This window comes from Leopardus geoffroyi, chromosome A2, assembly GCF_018350155.1.
Source record: "Leopardus geoffroyi isolate Oge1 chromosome A2, O.geoffroyi_Oge1_pat1.0, whole genome shotgun sequence".
NCBI lineage: Eukaryota > Metazoa > Chordata > Mammalia > Carnivora > Felidae > Leopardus > Leopardus geoffroyi.
In genome coordinates, this window is record NC_059331.1 from 65,342,326 (window position 1) to 65,358,435 (window position 16,110).

Consider the following 16,110-nt stretch of genomic DNA (forward strand, 5'->3'; position numbering starts at 1 on the left):
CTATGTTAATGCTAAACAACATATATAAAAATGCAATCACTGAGCACACCATAGAGAGGAAGGAACAAACTATCCTGGAGCAGAGTTTTGGTACACTGCTCATACTAGGCTAGTATTAATCCAAACTATATAGTTATACATTCAAGATGTTAATTGTAAAACGCACGGTGGCTGCCAAGAGAATAACTAGATACGTTCAGAAAAGGAAATGAGAATAAAACCAAAATGATATTTTATAGTCAATTAAACACAAAAAAATCGGTAACAGAAGCATTAAGAAAACAAAAAAGATCTGAGAGAACTACTGGTTTACAGTCCACCATGAAAGGAACCTGGATGCCATCACTCCCATCCTCGTAAGAGGTACACACACTGAAACTCACAAACTCTTCTCTGATTCACAAATAAGTAAGGTCTCCGGGAAAACTGCTGTCCACAAAATTGTAGAGAAAAATGGGTGGATACAGGTTAACTATTGCTCACCAGGAGAAGCCCCAAGAGCCGGCCAGGGGAGCTAGTACCAGTAAGAAAACTGTAATTCAGAATCTGTTGAAGGCTCACAGTGAGCAAACTCAAGTATCAGAAACTCTAGGGGAGTTCTGTCTTACAGGGCCCTCCACAGGTTCGTTAAGTTTAGGCCTCCATTCGTCCAAGAGGTTCTCCCGTATAAAACAACCCTCCTGAAGATGAGGAAAAAAATCAGAGTAGGTGTGGATAAAGTCAAAATTCTGTACAAACAAATGGAAATATTGAAGAGACAGGAAACTAAAAAGCAATCCTGGAGCTGCTAAGTATGAGAACTGAAGTGAATAACTGATCTGAAGGCAGATCTGATCAGGCAGAAGAAACAAATCAGCCAACCTAAAAACAGAACATTAGAAATTATCAAATCTAAAGAAAAGAAAAAAAACGAGGGAAAGTGATCAGAACTTAAGAAAACTTTTGAACATCATCAAATGGACCAAAATCTACACTGTGGGAGTCCCAGAAGCAACAGAAAGTGACAGAGAAAGTATTTTAATAAACAGTGGCTGAAAGCTTCTCAAACTTGATGAAATCATGAATATAAACATCTAGAAGCTCAACTAATACCAAGTAAGGTAAACTCAAAAAGATTCACATGAGCCCACATTATAATGAAGCTTCTGAAAGACAAAGAATCATGAGAGCAGGAAGAGAGAAGTAACCTGTCACATACAACGGATCCTCAATAAGGTTCTGAGCAGATTTCACATAAAAGCTTTTAGAGGCCAAATGTCCCGGGCTGATATAATAAAAGTGCTAGAAGTTGTTTTTTTAAATGTCAACGAAGAATCTTACAACATGCAAAACTGTCTTTCAAGAGTTAGGGAGGAATTAAGACGTTCCCAGATGAACAAAAGCTGAGGGACTCTGCTACCACTAGATCTGCCCTCCAAGAAATGATCAAGGGAGTCGTACAGGGTGAAAGGAAGGACACGAGACAGAAATTCAAAGCCATGTGAATAAAGATCTCAATAAAGGTCAATGTATGAGTGATGCTAAAAGCTGCTATTATTGTAAGACTGGATTATAACAGTAATATTGACATGATTAAAAAACAGCCTAAAGGTAGTATGACTGCAACGTTGTTTTGTAACTTCACATTTTACTTTCTACACAATTTGAGAGACTAAATTCATTTGAAATATTAGTTTATATTTTGGGTCAATATATAAAGTCATAATTTTATGTCATCAACAACTGAAAGGGGTGGGAACAGAACTGTTGAAGGAGAGTTTCCAGATGGTACTAACATTATGCTGGTATAAATTCAAATTAGCGTTATGACATTAGGATGTTAAATGTAACTCCCATTTTGACAACAAAGAAAATACCTATAGAACATACACAAAAGAAAATAAAGCAAGCTTTAAACATTTAAGTACAAAAAGTCAACTACACACAAAAGAAGACTGTAATTGGGGCGCCTGGGTGGCTCAGTTGGTTAAGAGTCTGACTCTTGACTTAGGCTCAGGTCATGACCTCACAGTTCGTGAGATGGAGCCTGGTGTCCAGCTCTGGGCTGACAGCGTGCGATTCTCTCCCTCTCTCTCTGCCCCTGCCCCACCTGCGCATGTGCTCTCTCTCTCTCAAAATAAATAAACTTAAAAAAAAAAAAAAAAAAAAAAGAAGGCTATGATGAAGAAAATGAGGAACAAAATAGAAAACAAGAAGCAACATGGCAGAAGTAAAGCCTGTACTATGGGTAATCACTTTAAAAGTAAATGAATTAAACTCTCAACTCAAAAAACAGGGATTGACAGAATGAATAAAACAGCCATAATCCAACAACGTGCTGTCTGCAAGAGGCTCACTTTAGATACAAAAACACAAGTACACTGAAAGTGGAAGGATGGAAAATGATACTCCACGAAAACAGTAACAAAAAGAGAGCAGGGGTGACTACACAAATATGAGACAAAATAAGCTTGAAATCAAAAAAGAGTATAAAAGAGAACATTATATATTAATAATAGATTTAATAGAGTGGTAATACGTAAAAATTATAAACATGTATGCACCTAATTCATGCACCTAATACCAGACTATGACAATTTCTAAAGGAAAACAGAACTGAGAAGGGAAACCCAGGATTGGAGGACTTCAATGGCAAATTCTTACAACAATTTAAAGAAGAATCAATACCAACCCTTCTCAAACTCTTCCAAAAAGCATAAGAGGAAGGAACACTTCCAAATTCATCCTATGAGGCCAGCATCACCATAACACAAAAAGCAGACAAAGATACTATAAGAAAAGAAAATAATAACAGATCTGTATCACTAATAAACACTGATGCACAATTCCTCAACAAAATACTAGCAAACTGAATTCAGGAGCATATTCACAGAGTAATACACCATGATTAAATGGGATTTACTACCAGAACGCAAGGATGGATCAACATACAAAAAGCAATGTAAGACACCACATTAACAGAATAAAGGGGCTAAAAACACACATGCCCATCTCATTTGATGCAAAAAAGCCATTTTACAAAATTCAACACCCTTTCATGAAAAAAATACTCAACAATATAGAAGCAGGAGGAAAATCCCACCATATAATAAAAGATACACACACACACACACACACACACACACACACACACACACACACCAGCAACAGCCAAAATCATATTCAGTGGTGAAAGACTAAAAGCTTTTCCTTGAAGATGAGGAAAAAAACAAGGATGTGGACTTCTGCCATTTCTGTTCAACAAAGTACTAGAAGTTCTAGCCAGTGCAGTAAGGCAAGAAAAAGAAATAAAAAGTATCAAACTGGAAAGGAAGTGATTTCTATTCACGGATGATATAACATTATATGTAGAAATAAAGATTCCAGAAATAAAACTATACAAACAAATAAATTCAACAAACTTGCCAGATACAAAGTCAGGTGCACTTCTAAAACTACACCCAATAGTATGAAGAAGAAATTGTGAAAACAATTTCATTTACAATATTATAAAAAAAATACTCAGGAATTAACCAAGAAGGTGAACAACTTACATGATGAAAATTATAAAGCACTGATGTGAGAAAATGAAGAAGACAAAAATAAATGGAAATATGCCCATGTTCACAGATCGGAAGACCTAATAGTGTTAAACTGTCAACACCACACAAAGCAGCCTATAGATTCCGTGCAATCATACCAAAATTCCAATGATGTTTTTGTAAAAATAGAAAAACCCACCCTAAAATTCATATGGAATCACAAGTGACTGGAATAGCCAACACAATCTTGAAAATGAACAAAGCTGAAAGCGTCACAATTCTTGATTTCAAAACTACTAAAAAAACTATAGCAACCAAAACAGCATGGAACTGGCATAAAGACAGTCATATGGACCAGTGGAAGAGTTAGACACAAAGAAAGCCCTCACATATACAGTCAAATGATTTTTGATAAGGGTGCCAAGATGATTCAATGGGGAAAGGAAAGTCTTTCCAACAAACAGTGCTGGGAAAATGGACATCCACAGGTAAGAGAATGAATTTGAACCTTTACCTAATACCATCTACAAAAATTAACTCAAAATAGATCAAAGGCCTAAATGTAAGATCCAAAATGCTGTCAGAAGCAAGTATAGGGCAAAAGCTTCACAGCACTGGATGTGGCAATGATTTCTCACATATGGCACCAAAGGTAAGGGCAATTAAATAAACTAGACAAACTTCATGAAAAGTTGAAAAATTGTACATCAAAAGACAGTATTAACAGAGTTAAGAGCAACGTACAGAATGGGAGAAACTACTTGCAAATTGAGATCTGATAATAGATTAATATACACAATACACAGAAAAATCATAAAACTAAATAAAAAGATACCAACCTGGTTCAAAAATGGACAATGGAACTGAACAGACATTTCTTTCAAGAAAATGTACAAACAGCCAATAAACTCATGAAAAGGTATTCAAGAATCATTAATTATTAAGTAAATGCAAACCAAAACTATAATGAGATGCTGCCTCGTACCCATTAGAATGGTTATTATGAAAATAAAAAAAAAATGGGGCACCTGGGTGGCTCAGTCAGGTGAGCGTCTGACTTCGACTCAGGTCATGATCTCACAGTTCGTGGGTTCAAGCCCTGTGTCGGGCTCTGGGTTGACAACTCACAGCCTGGAGCCTGCTTCAGAGATTCTGTGTGCCCCTCTCTCTGTGCTCTCTCTTTCTCTCTCTCAAACATAAATAAATAAGCATTAAAAAAAAAAAAAAGAACTAGTGCTGGTGAAGATATGGTGAATAAGAACTCCTACGCACTGTTATTGAGAATGGTAAATGTTGTAGCCACTGTGGAAAACTAAAGCAGTTCCTTAAAGAAATCAATACAGAATTACCATATATATTTATAAGTATACACTTACAACAATCCAGCAAATCTACTTATAAGTATCACTCCAAACAACTGAAGGCGGGGTCTCAAAGAGATACGCGTACACTCATAAGCAGCATTATTCACAACAGCTAAGCTTGAAAGCAAGCTAAGGGCCTTCAGTGGATGAATGAATAAGCAAAATGTGTGTGTGTGTGTGTGTGTGTGTGTGTGTGTGTGTACATGAAATATTACTCAGCCTTAAAAAGGAGGGACATTCTGACATATGTAACAACATGAATCAACCGTGGGGACATTACAGTAAGTGAAATAAGCCAGTAACAAAAAGAAAATGACTGTACGATTCCACTTATATGAGATCATTAAAATCACAGCAATAGAAAGTAGAATGATGGATGCCTGGGGCTGCGAAGAGAATAGGGACTTTATTTAATGAGGATAAAGAATCAGTTTTCTACGATGAAAAGGGTTTTGGAGATGGATGATGATGACAATGACACAAAACCATGAATGAATTTAATACCACTTATCTGTGTATTTGAAATAGTGAAGGCAAATTTTATGTCATGTGTATTTGACCACAATAAAAAATAGAAACTATTTTCAAGAAGTATTAAGCCAACCTTCTCTTCAGGCACCATGCAAGCAAGAAGAGAGTAGAGTGAGTAAATCTAAGTATTGAAAGAAAAACTGCCACCAAACTAAAAGGCTGAATCCAGTGCAATTATCCTTCAAAACTGAAGAAGAAAAAGAGACTTTCTCAGATAAACAAAACTTGAGAAAATCTGTCACCAGAAATGCTGCCTGGCAAGAAATGTGAAAAGAAGTTCTTCACAGAGAAGGAAAACAACATATGTCCAAAACTTGTATCTAAATAAATATCATTAGAGAAGTAAAAAGCGAAGGTAATATTAACATTAAACGGACAATAAATAGCTTGTTCCAAATAATGTGAACATCGTACAGTGGATTAAAGCTTAGGGACAATTAAGTACACAACAGTGTTGTTGTAAGGGGAAGGGAGAACAAATCTGGGAATTCTGTTATAAAAAAACCGAATCATACGTATACTCAATTAAAAGCAGAGAACACAGAAAAAGTAAAGACAAAAAAAGAAACAAAAGACAAGGGGCAGCAAACACAAAACAGTAACAAATGTGGCGGATCTCAATCCAACCCCATCGATACTGATTTTGAGTCAATGGTTTAAATATACCAATTAAGGGGCACCTGGGTGGCGCAGTCGGTTGAGCGTCCGACTTCAGCCAGGTCGCGATCTCGCGGTCCGTGGGTTCGAGCCCCACGTCGGGCTCTGGGCTGATGGCTCAGAGCCTGGAGCCTGTTTCCGATTCTGTGTCTCCCTCTCTCTCTGCCCCTCCCCCGTTCATGCTCTGTCTCTCTCTGTCCCAAAAATAAATAAACGTTGAAAAAAAAAAAATTAAAAAAAAAATAAATAAATAAATAAATAAATAAATATACCAATTAAAAAGACCGTCAGAATGAATTTTCAAAAAAAACCCACCTAATTATATCTCATCTTCAAGAAACCCACTTTAAACACAAAGACACTGGTAGATGAAGATTAAAGGGGTAGGGGAAGATATACACACAAACTCAAATCAAAAGAAAGCTGGAACAGTAATATTAATTTTCATTGTAGATAAAACATCAGGAAAAGAAAAGTTATCACAATTAAGGTTATTATATATGATAAAGGTGTCATTTTTCCAAGAAGACAGACAATCCTTAACGAGTACAAGCCTAATAACATAGTATGTAGAAATGGGAGGCCAAAACTAATAAAACCACAAGGACAGTGGAGCACTCTGCTAATAGAGATGGGCACTTCAACAGCTCTGATCAATCTGTGACAAGTCCAGAAGGTAAAATATCAGTAAGAACACAGTGGACCTGAAGAGCAACATCAATCAAATGCATCCAACTGACAATTATAGGATGCCTCATCCAGCAGGAGAATACAAATTCTTCTGGAGCACATGCACCTTTCACCACGACAGACAACACTCCGGACCACTGAACACATTTTGAAAAATGTTTTGAAAGAGGAACGATACAATACATGCTCTCAGGCTGCAACGGAATTAAACGAGAAATACATGATAGAAAGAGAGCTGGAAGATTCTTGCACCTTAAACAACAGACCAACATATACCACATAAATAAAATAAGTCCTGATAAATTTTCAAATATTCTGGACCAAATGAAAGTAAATATACAACTTATCAAAATTTGTAGGATACAGTAAAAGCAGGGCTTAGAGAGAAATTTATAGTACTGAACTCAAATACTAGAAGAGAAGAACAATTTAAATTAAATAAAGTTTTTATCTTAAGGAAACCAAAAAAGGACAAATTCAATCAGAAGAACAGAAATATAAAATTCAGAATGTGTACTTGTGATGAACACCAGGTGTTGCATGGAAGTGCTGAATCACTATGTTGTACATCTGAAACTAATACTACACATCATATGTTAACTGGAATTTAAATAAAAACTTAAAAAAATGCAAATTAGAAAAAAATTTAAAAACACTGAGTAACTGGAATCAATAATAAAATTCAGGGGAATTAGAAAAGCAAAAACAAAACCAAAAACAAACAAAACAAAACCAAAAACCAGAAATCAAGAAAATTAAAATCAGAAAATCCATATAGAAAATCTGTAATCAAAAACAGCAGAAAGAAGGAAACAATACAAAATAGAACAGGTATAAACAAAATAGAGAATAGAAAAAAACAATAAAATCAAGGAAAACAAAAAAAGTTGGTTCCTTAAAAAGATCTACAATATTGATCACCACCTAACCAAAGAAAAAAAGAAATTATGGGGCGCCTGGGTGGCTCAGTAGGTTAAGCGTCCGACTCTGGCTCAGGTTATGATCTCGCGGTCCGTGAGTTTGAGCCCTGCGTCGGGCTCTGTGCTGACAGCTCAGAGCCTGGAGCCTGTTTCAGATTCTGTGTCTCCCTCTTTCTCTGACCCTCCCCCGTCCATGCTCTGTCTCTCCCTGTCTCAAAAATAAATAAACGTTAAAAAAAATATTACAAAAAAGAAAGAAAAAAAGAAATTAAAGAAGGGAATTACTACCTATCTACCTTTCATAAATAAAAAGAATTATAAGAGAATATTATGTATAACTATATGCAAAAATATGATACCCTAGATGAAAGAGATGGAAATATAAACCACCTAAACTGAGTCACAAAGAAACATAAAATATGAATAAGCATATAACAACAAGAAAAGATCAAATCAGTAATTAACAACCTCCCAATAAAGAAAAACCCAGGATTCAATGGCTTTAGTGGTATATTCTATCAAGAGTAATTAGAGAAGCTCTCAATCTCTTCTGGAAGAATAGAAAAGGGACACTTCCTACCTAATTTCATGAAGCCAACATTACCCTGACACCAAAGCCAGAAAAGGACATCACAAGAAAACTCTGGGCCAATTTATGAGTGCAAACATTCTCCATAATATAGTAATGAACAAATTCCAGTAGCATACCAAAGGAATTTAAACCCTAAGTGGGATATTTCCCAGGAATGCAAAGACAGTTCACCATATGAAAATCAAAAATTATAACACATGCATTCATAGAAGGGGTAAAAAAAAAAAAAAGGATAATCTCATTTGATAAAGAAGAAACATCTGACAAAATCTGACAGTTTCATGATAAATACACTCAGACTCGGAATTGAAACGAACTGCTTCAACCTGATGAAGAACTTTTATGAAAAGTCCATAGCCAATATTATATTCAATAGTGTGAGATGTCAGCTTTCCCCCTAGGATTACAAGCAATTCAAGGATGTTTACTTGTGCCACTTCTAATAAACAGTATACTGGACAGGCTAGCAAAATCAATTTGGCAAGAAAAAGAGATAAAAATTATACAAGTTGAAAACCAAGAAGCAAAGCTATTGTTATCCTCAGGTAACATTATCTTCTATATGGAAAAAACTAAAAATTCCAAGCACAGACACAAAAAAACACAGAGCTAACAAATTAATTCAACCAAGATGCAAGAAAACACACAAAAATTAGTGAATTTCTACATACTAGCAATGAACAATGTCAAAATAAATTACAAAATGCACTCACAACAGCATCAAAAAGAATAAATAAGTACATAGTGATAAATCCATCAAGAGGTGCAATACTTAACACACTGGAAAGTACAAAACATTGCTGAGAGAAATTAAAGAAATCTGCTATGGCCTCAATATGTGTATCCGCCCCCCAAATTCGTATCTTGAAATCCAAATGCCCAATGTGATGATATTAGGAGGTGGGGGTCTTTGGGAGGTTCTTAGGTCACGAGAGTAGTGCTTTTATGCATGGGGTTACAAGTACTCTTGCAAAAGTCCCTCCAGAGAGATCCCTGGCTTCTCCTGCTATGTGAGAATATAATGAGAAGTCTGCACACCTGAAAAGCATCCTTCCGAACATGATGCCACCCTGATCTCAGAATTCCAGCTTCCAAAAATGTGAGAAATAAATTTCCACTCTTTTTTTTAAATGTTTATTTATTTTGAGAGAGAGAAAGAGCATGAGCAGGGGAGGGGCAGAGAGAGAGAGACACACAGAATCCAAACCAGGCTCCAGGCTCTGAGCTGTCAGCACAGAGCCCGACGCGGGGCTCAAACTCACAGACGACGAGATCATGACCTGAGCCGAAGTCAGACGCTTAACTGACTGAACTACCCAGGCACCCCTCATTTCCATTGTTTATAAGCTACCCAGTCTGTGGTATTTTGTTACAGCAGCTCAATGGTCTAAGACAAAGTCCTAAATAAATGGAAAGATATCCTGTATTCGCAGATTGGAAGACTTAATATTGTTAAGGTGTTAATACTATCTAAAGCTATCAGTGGGTTCAGGGCATTCCCTACCAAAACCCTAACGGCCTTTTCTGGCAAAAATGCAAAGATAGATGCTAAAACCCATGGAACTGCAACCAACTTCAACTAGGCAAACCAACATTGAAAAGAAGAACAAAACTGGAGGACTCTCATTTCCAAGGTTCAAATCTCACTACAAAGTACTATCAAAAGCTTATGATCAAAACAGTGTAGCGGGGCGCCTGAGTGGCTCAGTCAGTTGAGCTTTGGCTCAGGTCACGATCTCACAGTTCGTGAGTTCAAGCACTGCATCAGGCTCGCTGCTGTCAGTGCACAGCCCACTTTGGATCCTCTGTCCCCTTCTCTGCCCCTACCCTGCTCGCACTCTTTCTCTCAAAAATAAACATTAAAAACAAAACACAACAAAAACAGTGTGGTATTGGTCTAAGGACAGGCATACAGAACGATGAAGTTGAAGAGTGTAGAAATAAACCCATATATCGGTGGCTGGCTGACTCTCAACAAAGGTGCCATAACAGTGCAATGGGGAAGACCACAGTCTCTTCAAAGAATGGCACTGGGACAACTGAACGTCCACACTTAAGTGAAGACTGGGTCCATATTTCACAGTACATAAAAAATATTTACTCAAAATGAATCTTCTACATTTAGCAGAAGATAAAATTTCGAAATTCTTGAAAGAAAACAAAGGAGTATACATCAACAAAAAAGATCTCCAACAAACAACCTAACATGATACTTCAAGGAACAAGAAAAAATAAAAATAAAAAACTTGTCTTCAAATTAGAAGAAAAGACAAAAAGAAAAATTAAAGCAGGTATCTTCTTTGGAGAAATGTCTCTTCATGCCTTCTGCCCATTTTTTTTGATTGAATTATTTGGTTTTGGGCATTGAGTTTTACAAGTTCTCTACAAATTCTGGATACTGACCACTTATCAGATGTATCATTGGCAAATATCGTCTCCCATTCTGTAGGTTGCCTTTTAGTTTTTGTTGATTGTTTCCTTCACTGTGCAGAGGCTTTTTATTTTTATGTAGTCCCAATAGTTCATTTTTGCTTTTGTTTCCCTTGCCTCAGGAGACATATTTTGAAAGAAGTTACTATAGCCAATGTCAATAAAGTTACTGCCTGTGTTCTCTTTTAGGATTTTTATGGTTTAAGGTCTCACTTTTAGGTATTTAATCCATTTTGAATTTATTTTTGTGTACAGTGTAAGAAAGTGGTCCAGTTTCATTCTTTTGCATGTAGCTGTCCAGTTTTCCCAACACCATTGTTGAAGAGATGGTCTTTTTCCCACTGGATATTCTTTCCTGTTATGTCAAAGATTGATTGACCATATAGCTGTCAGGCTTATTTCCAGATTTTCTATTCTGTTCTAGTGATCTATGTATCTATTTTTGTGCCAGTACCACACTGTTTTGATCACTACAGCTTTGTAATGTAACTTGAAGTCTGGAATTTCGATGCCTCCAGCTTTGCCTTTCTTTTTCAAGATTGCTTTGGCTGTTTAGGGTCTTTTGTGGTCCATACAAACTTAAGGATTGTTTCTTCTAGTTCTACGAAAAATGCTGTTGGTATTTTGATAGGGACTGCATTAAAAGTGTAGACTGCTTTGGGTAGTATAGACATTTTAACAATATTCTTCCAATCCAGAGGGGAGGTGGATGGGGGGATGGGCTAAATAGGTGATGGGGATTAAAGAGTGAACTTGTCATGATGAGCACCAGGTGATACATGGAAGTTGAATTACTAGGTTGTACACCTGAAACTAATATAACACTATGTGTTAACTAACTGGAATTAAATAAAAACTCAAAAGAAATTAAAGCAGAAATAAATGGAATAGGGAACAGGAAAAATAAAACAAATTATTAACAAAAAGAAGAGCTGGTTCTCTGAATTATTTTTTTTTATGTTTATTTCCTTTTGAGAGACAGAGAGAGAGAGAGAGAGAGAAAGCATTAGCAGGGGAAGGGCAGAGAGAGAAGGAAGCACAGAATCTGAAGGAGGCTCCAGGCTCCATGCTGAGCTGTCAGCATAGAGTCCAACACAGGGCTCAAACTCACGAATGGTGAGATCATGACCTGGGCTGAAGTCAGATGATGCTTAACTACTGAGCCACCCAGGTGCCCCCGGTTCTTTGAAAAAATAACAAAATGGATAACCTTTAGCTAGACAAGCAAAAAAAAAAAAAAAAAGACAGATCCCAAATAAATAAAATTATAAATGAATCTGGAGACATTACAACTAATACCAAAGAAATACAAAGGATCATTAAAGGTGGCTATGAATAACTATATACCAAGAACTGGACAACCTAAAATAAATGGATCCATTCTTAAAAACATATAGCCTAACAGGACTGAATCATGACAAAACAGAAAATCTGAACAGATCAACAACAAGTAGAGAATTGAATCTGTCACCAAGACCTCCCCAAACAGAAAAATACCAGGACCAGATAGCTTCACTGGCAAATTCTGCCCAATATTTTTAAAAACTCAATGTCAATCCTTCTCAAACTCTTTTAAAAAACTGAAGAAAAGTTAACATGCCCAAGCTCATTTTACATGGCCACTGTTATCCCTGATACCAAAGCCAGATACAGACACTACAAGAAAAAAAACTACAGACCGATACCCCTGATGAATACAGAAGGAAAGATTCTCAACAAAACACTAGCAAGCCAACTTCAATAGCACATTAAAAGCTTCGTACCCCATGATCAAGTAGGGATCATCTCTGGGGTGCAAGGATGGTTCAACGTATGCAAATCAACAAGTATGATGCATCACATGAATAGAATAAAAAAATCCTATGAGTATCCCAGTAGATGCAAAAGTGTTTGGCAAAATTCAATAGTCATTCACAATTAAAACTCCCAACAAATCAGGTCAGAAGGAAAGTAGTCCAACATATTAAAAGCCTACAGCTGACATCATACTCAATGGTAAAAGGTTGAAAGATTTTTCTCTAAGATCAAGAACAAGACAAGGAGGCCTATTCTCACCATTCCTATAGTAACAGTATTAGAAGTCCTGGCCCGAGCAATCAGGCAAGAGAAAGAAAAGGCATCTGAATGAAAACGGAATGAGTAAAAATGTCTGTGCCTGCAGTGATGCAATCATACATACAGAAAATGCAAGAGACTCCACCAAAAAAATTGTTAGACCTAATAAATGAATTCAGTAATGCTGCAGAACACAAAATCAACATACAAACATAAATTGCATTTCTATATAGTAACAAGTTACTTTAAAAGAAATAAAGAAAACAATGCCACTCATAATAATATCAAAAACAACAATATAATTAGAAATAAACTTAAACAATAAGGTAAAAAGATCTGTACACTGAAGGCAGTAAGATATTGATAAGGAAACTAAAGACTCACAAATAAGTAGAAAGATATCCCAGGTTCATAAGGTTAAGAATCAACATTGTTAAAATGTCCATACAACCCAAAGCAATCTATGGATTCAATACAATCTTTATCAAGATTCCACCAGCATCTTTTACAGAAATATAAACACTCAAATTCTTATGGGACCACAAAGAATCCTGAATAACCAATGTACCTTGGGGAAAGAAAAAAACTGGAGGCAATACACTTCTAATTTCAATGTATATTACAAAGGTACGGTAATCAAAAGAGTACGGTACGGACATAAAACACGTATCTATGGAACCGAGTTGAGAGCCCAAGAAATAAACTCATGCATATAAGATCAAAGGAGCCAAGAATACTCAATGGAGAATAGGTAGTCTCTACAATAAATTGTACTGGGAAAACCAAACAGTCACATGCCAGAGAATTAAACTGGACTCTGATCTCACGCCAATCCCAACCATTAATTTGAACTGAAGATTTAAATGTAAAACCTAAACCATAAAATTCCCAGAAGAAAACATACAAAAAAGCTCCTTAGTGAACATGCCAATGACTTTATGAATATGACAGCCGAAGCACAAGCAACGAAACCAAACCAAAACATGGACCTATATCAAACTAGAAAACTTCTTCACAGTAGAGGAAATGATTGTGTGTAAGGATGTATCCATACAGACACAATGGAACAGCACTTATCTGTGAAGAAAAAGCAAATTCTACCATCTGCAACAAAGTGGATGGACCTTGAGGGCATTGTGCTGAGTGAAATTAAGTCAAACAGAGAATGACAAATACTTTCATCTCATTTACATGTGGAATCTACAAAAACCACTCATAGGAACAGAGAACTGACTGGTGGATGCTGGGTTCGAGGGTAGGGCCTGAGGGAAATGGATGAAGTTAGACCAAGGATACAAACTTCTAGTTAGAAGATGAATAAGCATATGGATATAATATAGAGCATGGTGAATACGGTTAACAATAAGGTATATTTGAAAGTTGCTATAAGAGCAGATTGTAAAAGTTCTCACCACGATAAAATAATAAGATAAAATAAACTGTAACTATGTGAGATGATGTGTTCACTTTACTGTGGTAATCATGTTGTAATATATATGTGTATCAAATCCTTATTCCTTACTTCTTCAACTTACATAATGTTATGTATCAATTTATTTCAGTAAAGCTGGAAAAAGAAATACTGGACGAAGGACTTGAATATACTTTTCTCCAAAAAAGAATACACACAAATGGCTAGTAAGCACATGAAAAGGTGCTCGGCGTCATTAGTCATTAGAGAAATGCGTCTCAAGCCCACTGTGCCTTGTTTCCATTACCATCATTTTTCTCTTATGGGTTCAACTATACTATTTCCAAGGTTTTCTAAGGACTATTAAATGCCTAATAACAGCACCTATTAAATACACTGGGTAAAAGACCTCATGACTCATGAATGCTAACAGTGGGTCCTTGAAGAGCTGAAGAACCAGTCTAACTGTGATACTTTGTCTCAGCAGCTGCAGAATAACTTTCACAATTTTCCTGGAGAAGGAGAAAAGCAGTAAGGAAGATAAAAAAAAGACAGTGAAAATGGGGCTGAACTTCTCTTCTTCTTTCCTGTAAAGCTTCACACCTCTCAGGTGTGTCTAAAAATTTAATCCTAGATGTCCAAAAAAAAAAAAAAAGAGAGAGAGAGAGGGGTGAATACAAACACCAGCAGGAGAAGAATCAAGGACAGAGTAAAGAAGAAAGAAAGGAGTACGGCAAGCAAGATCATTTGAGATGGAAAGGGGACAGAGTCAATTGCCATGGGACCCAGTAAAATACACCGACAATTATTCCAAAGTGCTCATTCATCAACAAGCCCTTTATATAAGCCTAAAATCGATTCCTCGAAATTCCTTGAAATTTCCAGAAAATACTGGGCCTCCACTCTGTGTTATTAGGAAAAGCACTGTAAGCTGTTAGAACGGTCCCTCTGATCTATATTAACTCATCTTATTGCACTTAGATGCTTTTTGCAAATTAAATCCTGTAGTCAAATATCAAGATAGGCATTTCCTTATACTAACCCCATTCTCTAATAAGTTACCATAGCAAGGTTTAGTTATTTGAGAGTGCAAAATTTTCACTGAGCACGTAAATCAGTAGAATTTTATTTGGGGGCCTATCAGAACTAAGCCAGAGTAGAGAACATGAAAAACATTCAAATCTATAACATTTACATTCTAAAAATGTTGTTGGTAATTCACATGTCTTTAAAATTTGCTATTCGTTTTCTGTAAAGAACTGTGTTTACTTACCTGAAAATGTAAAGAACAATTCATTCTGCAAACCAGCTCTTTGCATTTTAACATGATGGCATTCAGACTTCAGTAAAGAAACCTCACATGAAAGGTCAAGAACCAATTTGCTTAAAATCTGAAGAAGTTTCTTCTCAAAAGAAATATTATAAATACTATTGCAAGGAGCTGCATGATATCGAGCCGTGAACTGGTAATAATAATGAGGCTCACGATAAGCTGTAAAATATTAAACAGAATAACACAAAAGCGGTTATTTAAGCAATTCAAATGCATTGCAACTACTCAAGAGAAATCATTACTTGGAATAAGTTCATAGTATTTTTATATCCATCCTGAGGAAACTGAGGGATACGGGGGTTATGTCATACTCCCATGCCTACGGTGTCAAAACTAAGATTCTAACCGAGAAATCTGCCCCAGACTCTACGCCCTTAACCAATATATTATTCTTCCTCAAACTTAGGAATGAAAGTTCTCTTAATATTCATCTTAGAATAAACTATAGTCATATAATTACCAGCTATAAGCAACAAATAGTATGTTTCTCATAAATCTACCAGTTTTATCGAGTGCCATTACAATATTGGAAATGGGGAACGTTTTTCCTGCCCATTTCAATATATAACTGAAATGACACAAAAAAATAAAGATGATAAGAAATCC

At 36.2% G+C, this 16,110-nt stretch overlaps 1 protein-coding gene across 2 annotated transcripts in view; it reads right to left on the bottom strand.

Annotated features, from left to right (window-relative positions):
• The window catches only part of LOC123606185 (zona pellucida binding protein), a 114,925-nt gene that overhangs the window by 67,165 nt on the left and 31,650 nt on the right, over positions 1-16,110 (bottom strand). For both annotated transcript variants that reach the window (XM_045494257.1, XM_045494256.1), the window contains one exon: positions 15,445-15,663. In XM_045494257.1, coding sequence (XP_045350213.1) covers positions 15,445-15,663 — 219 coding nt within the window. The remainder of the gene's footprint in view (positions 1-15,444; positions 15,664-16,110) is intronic.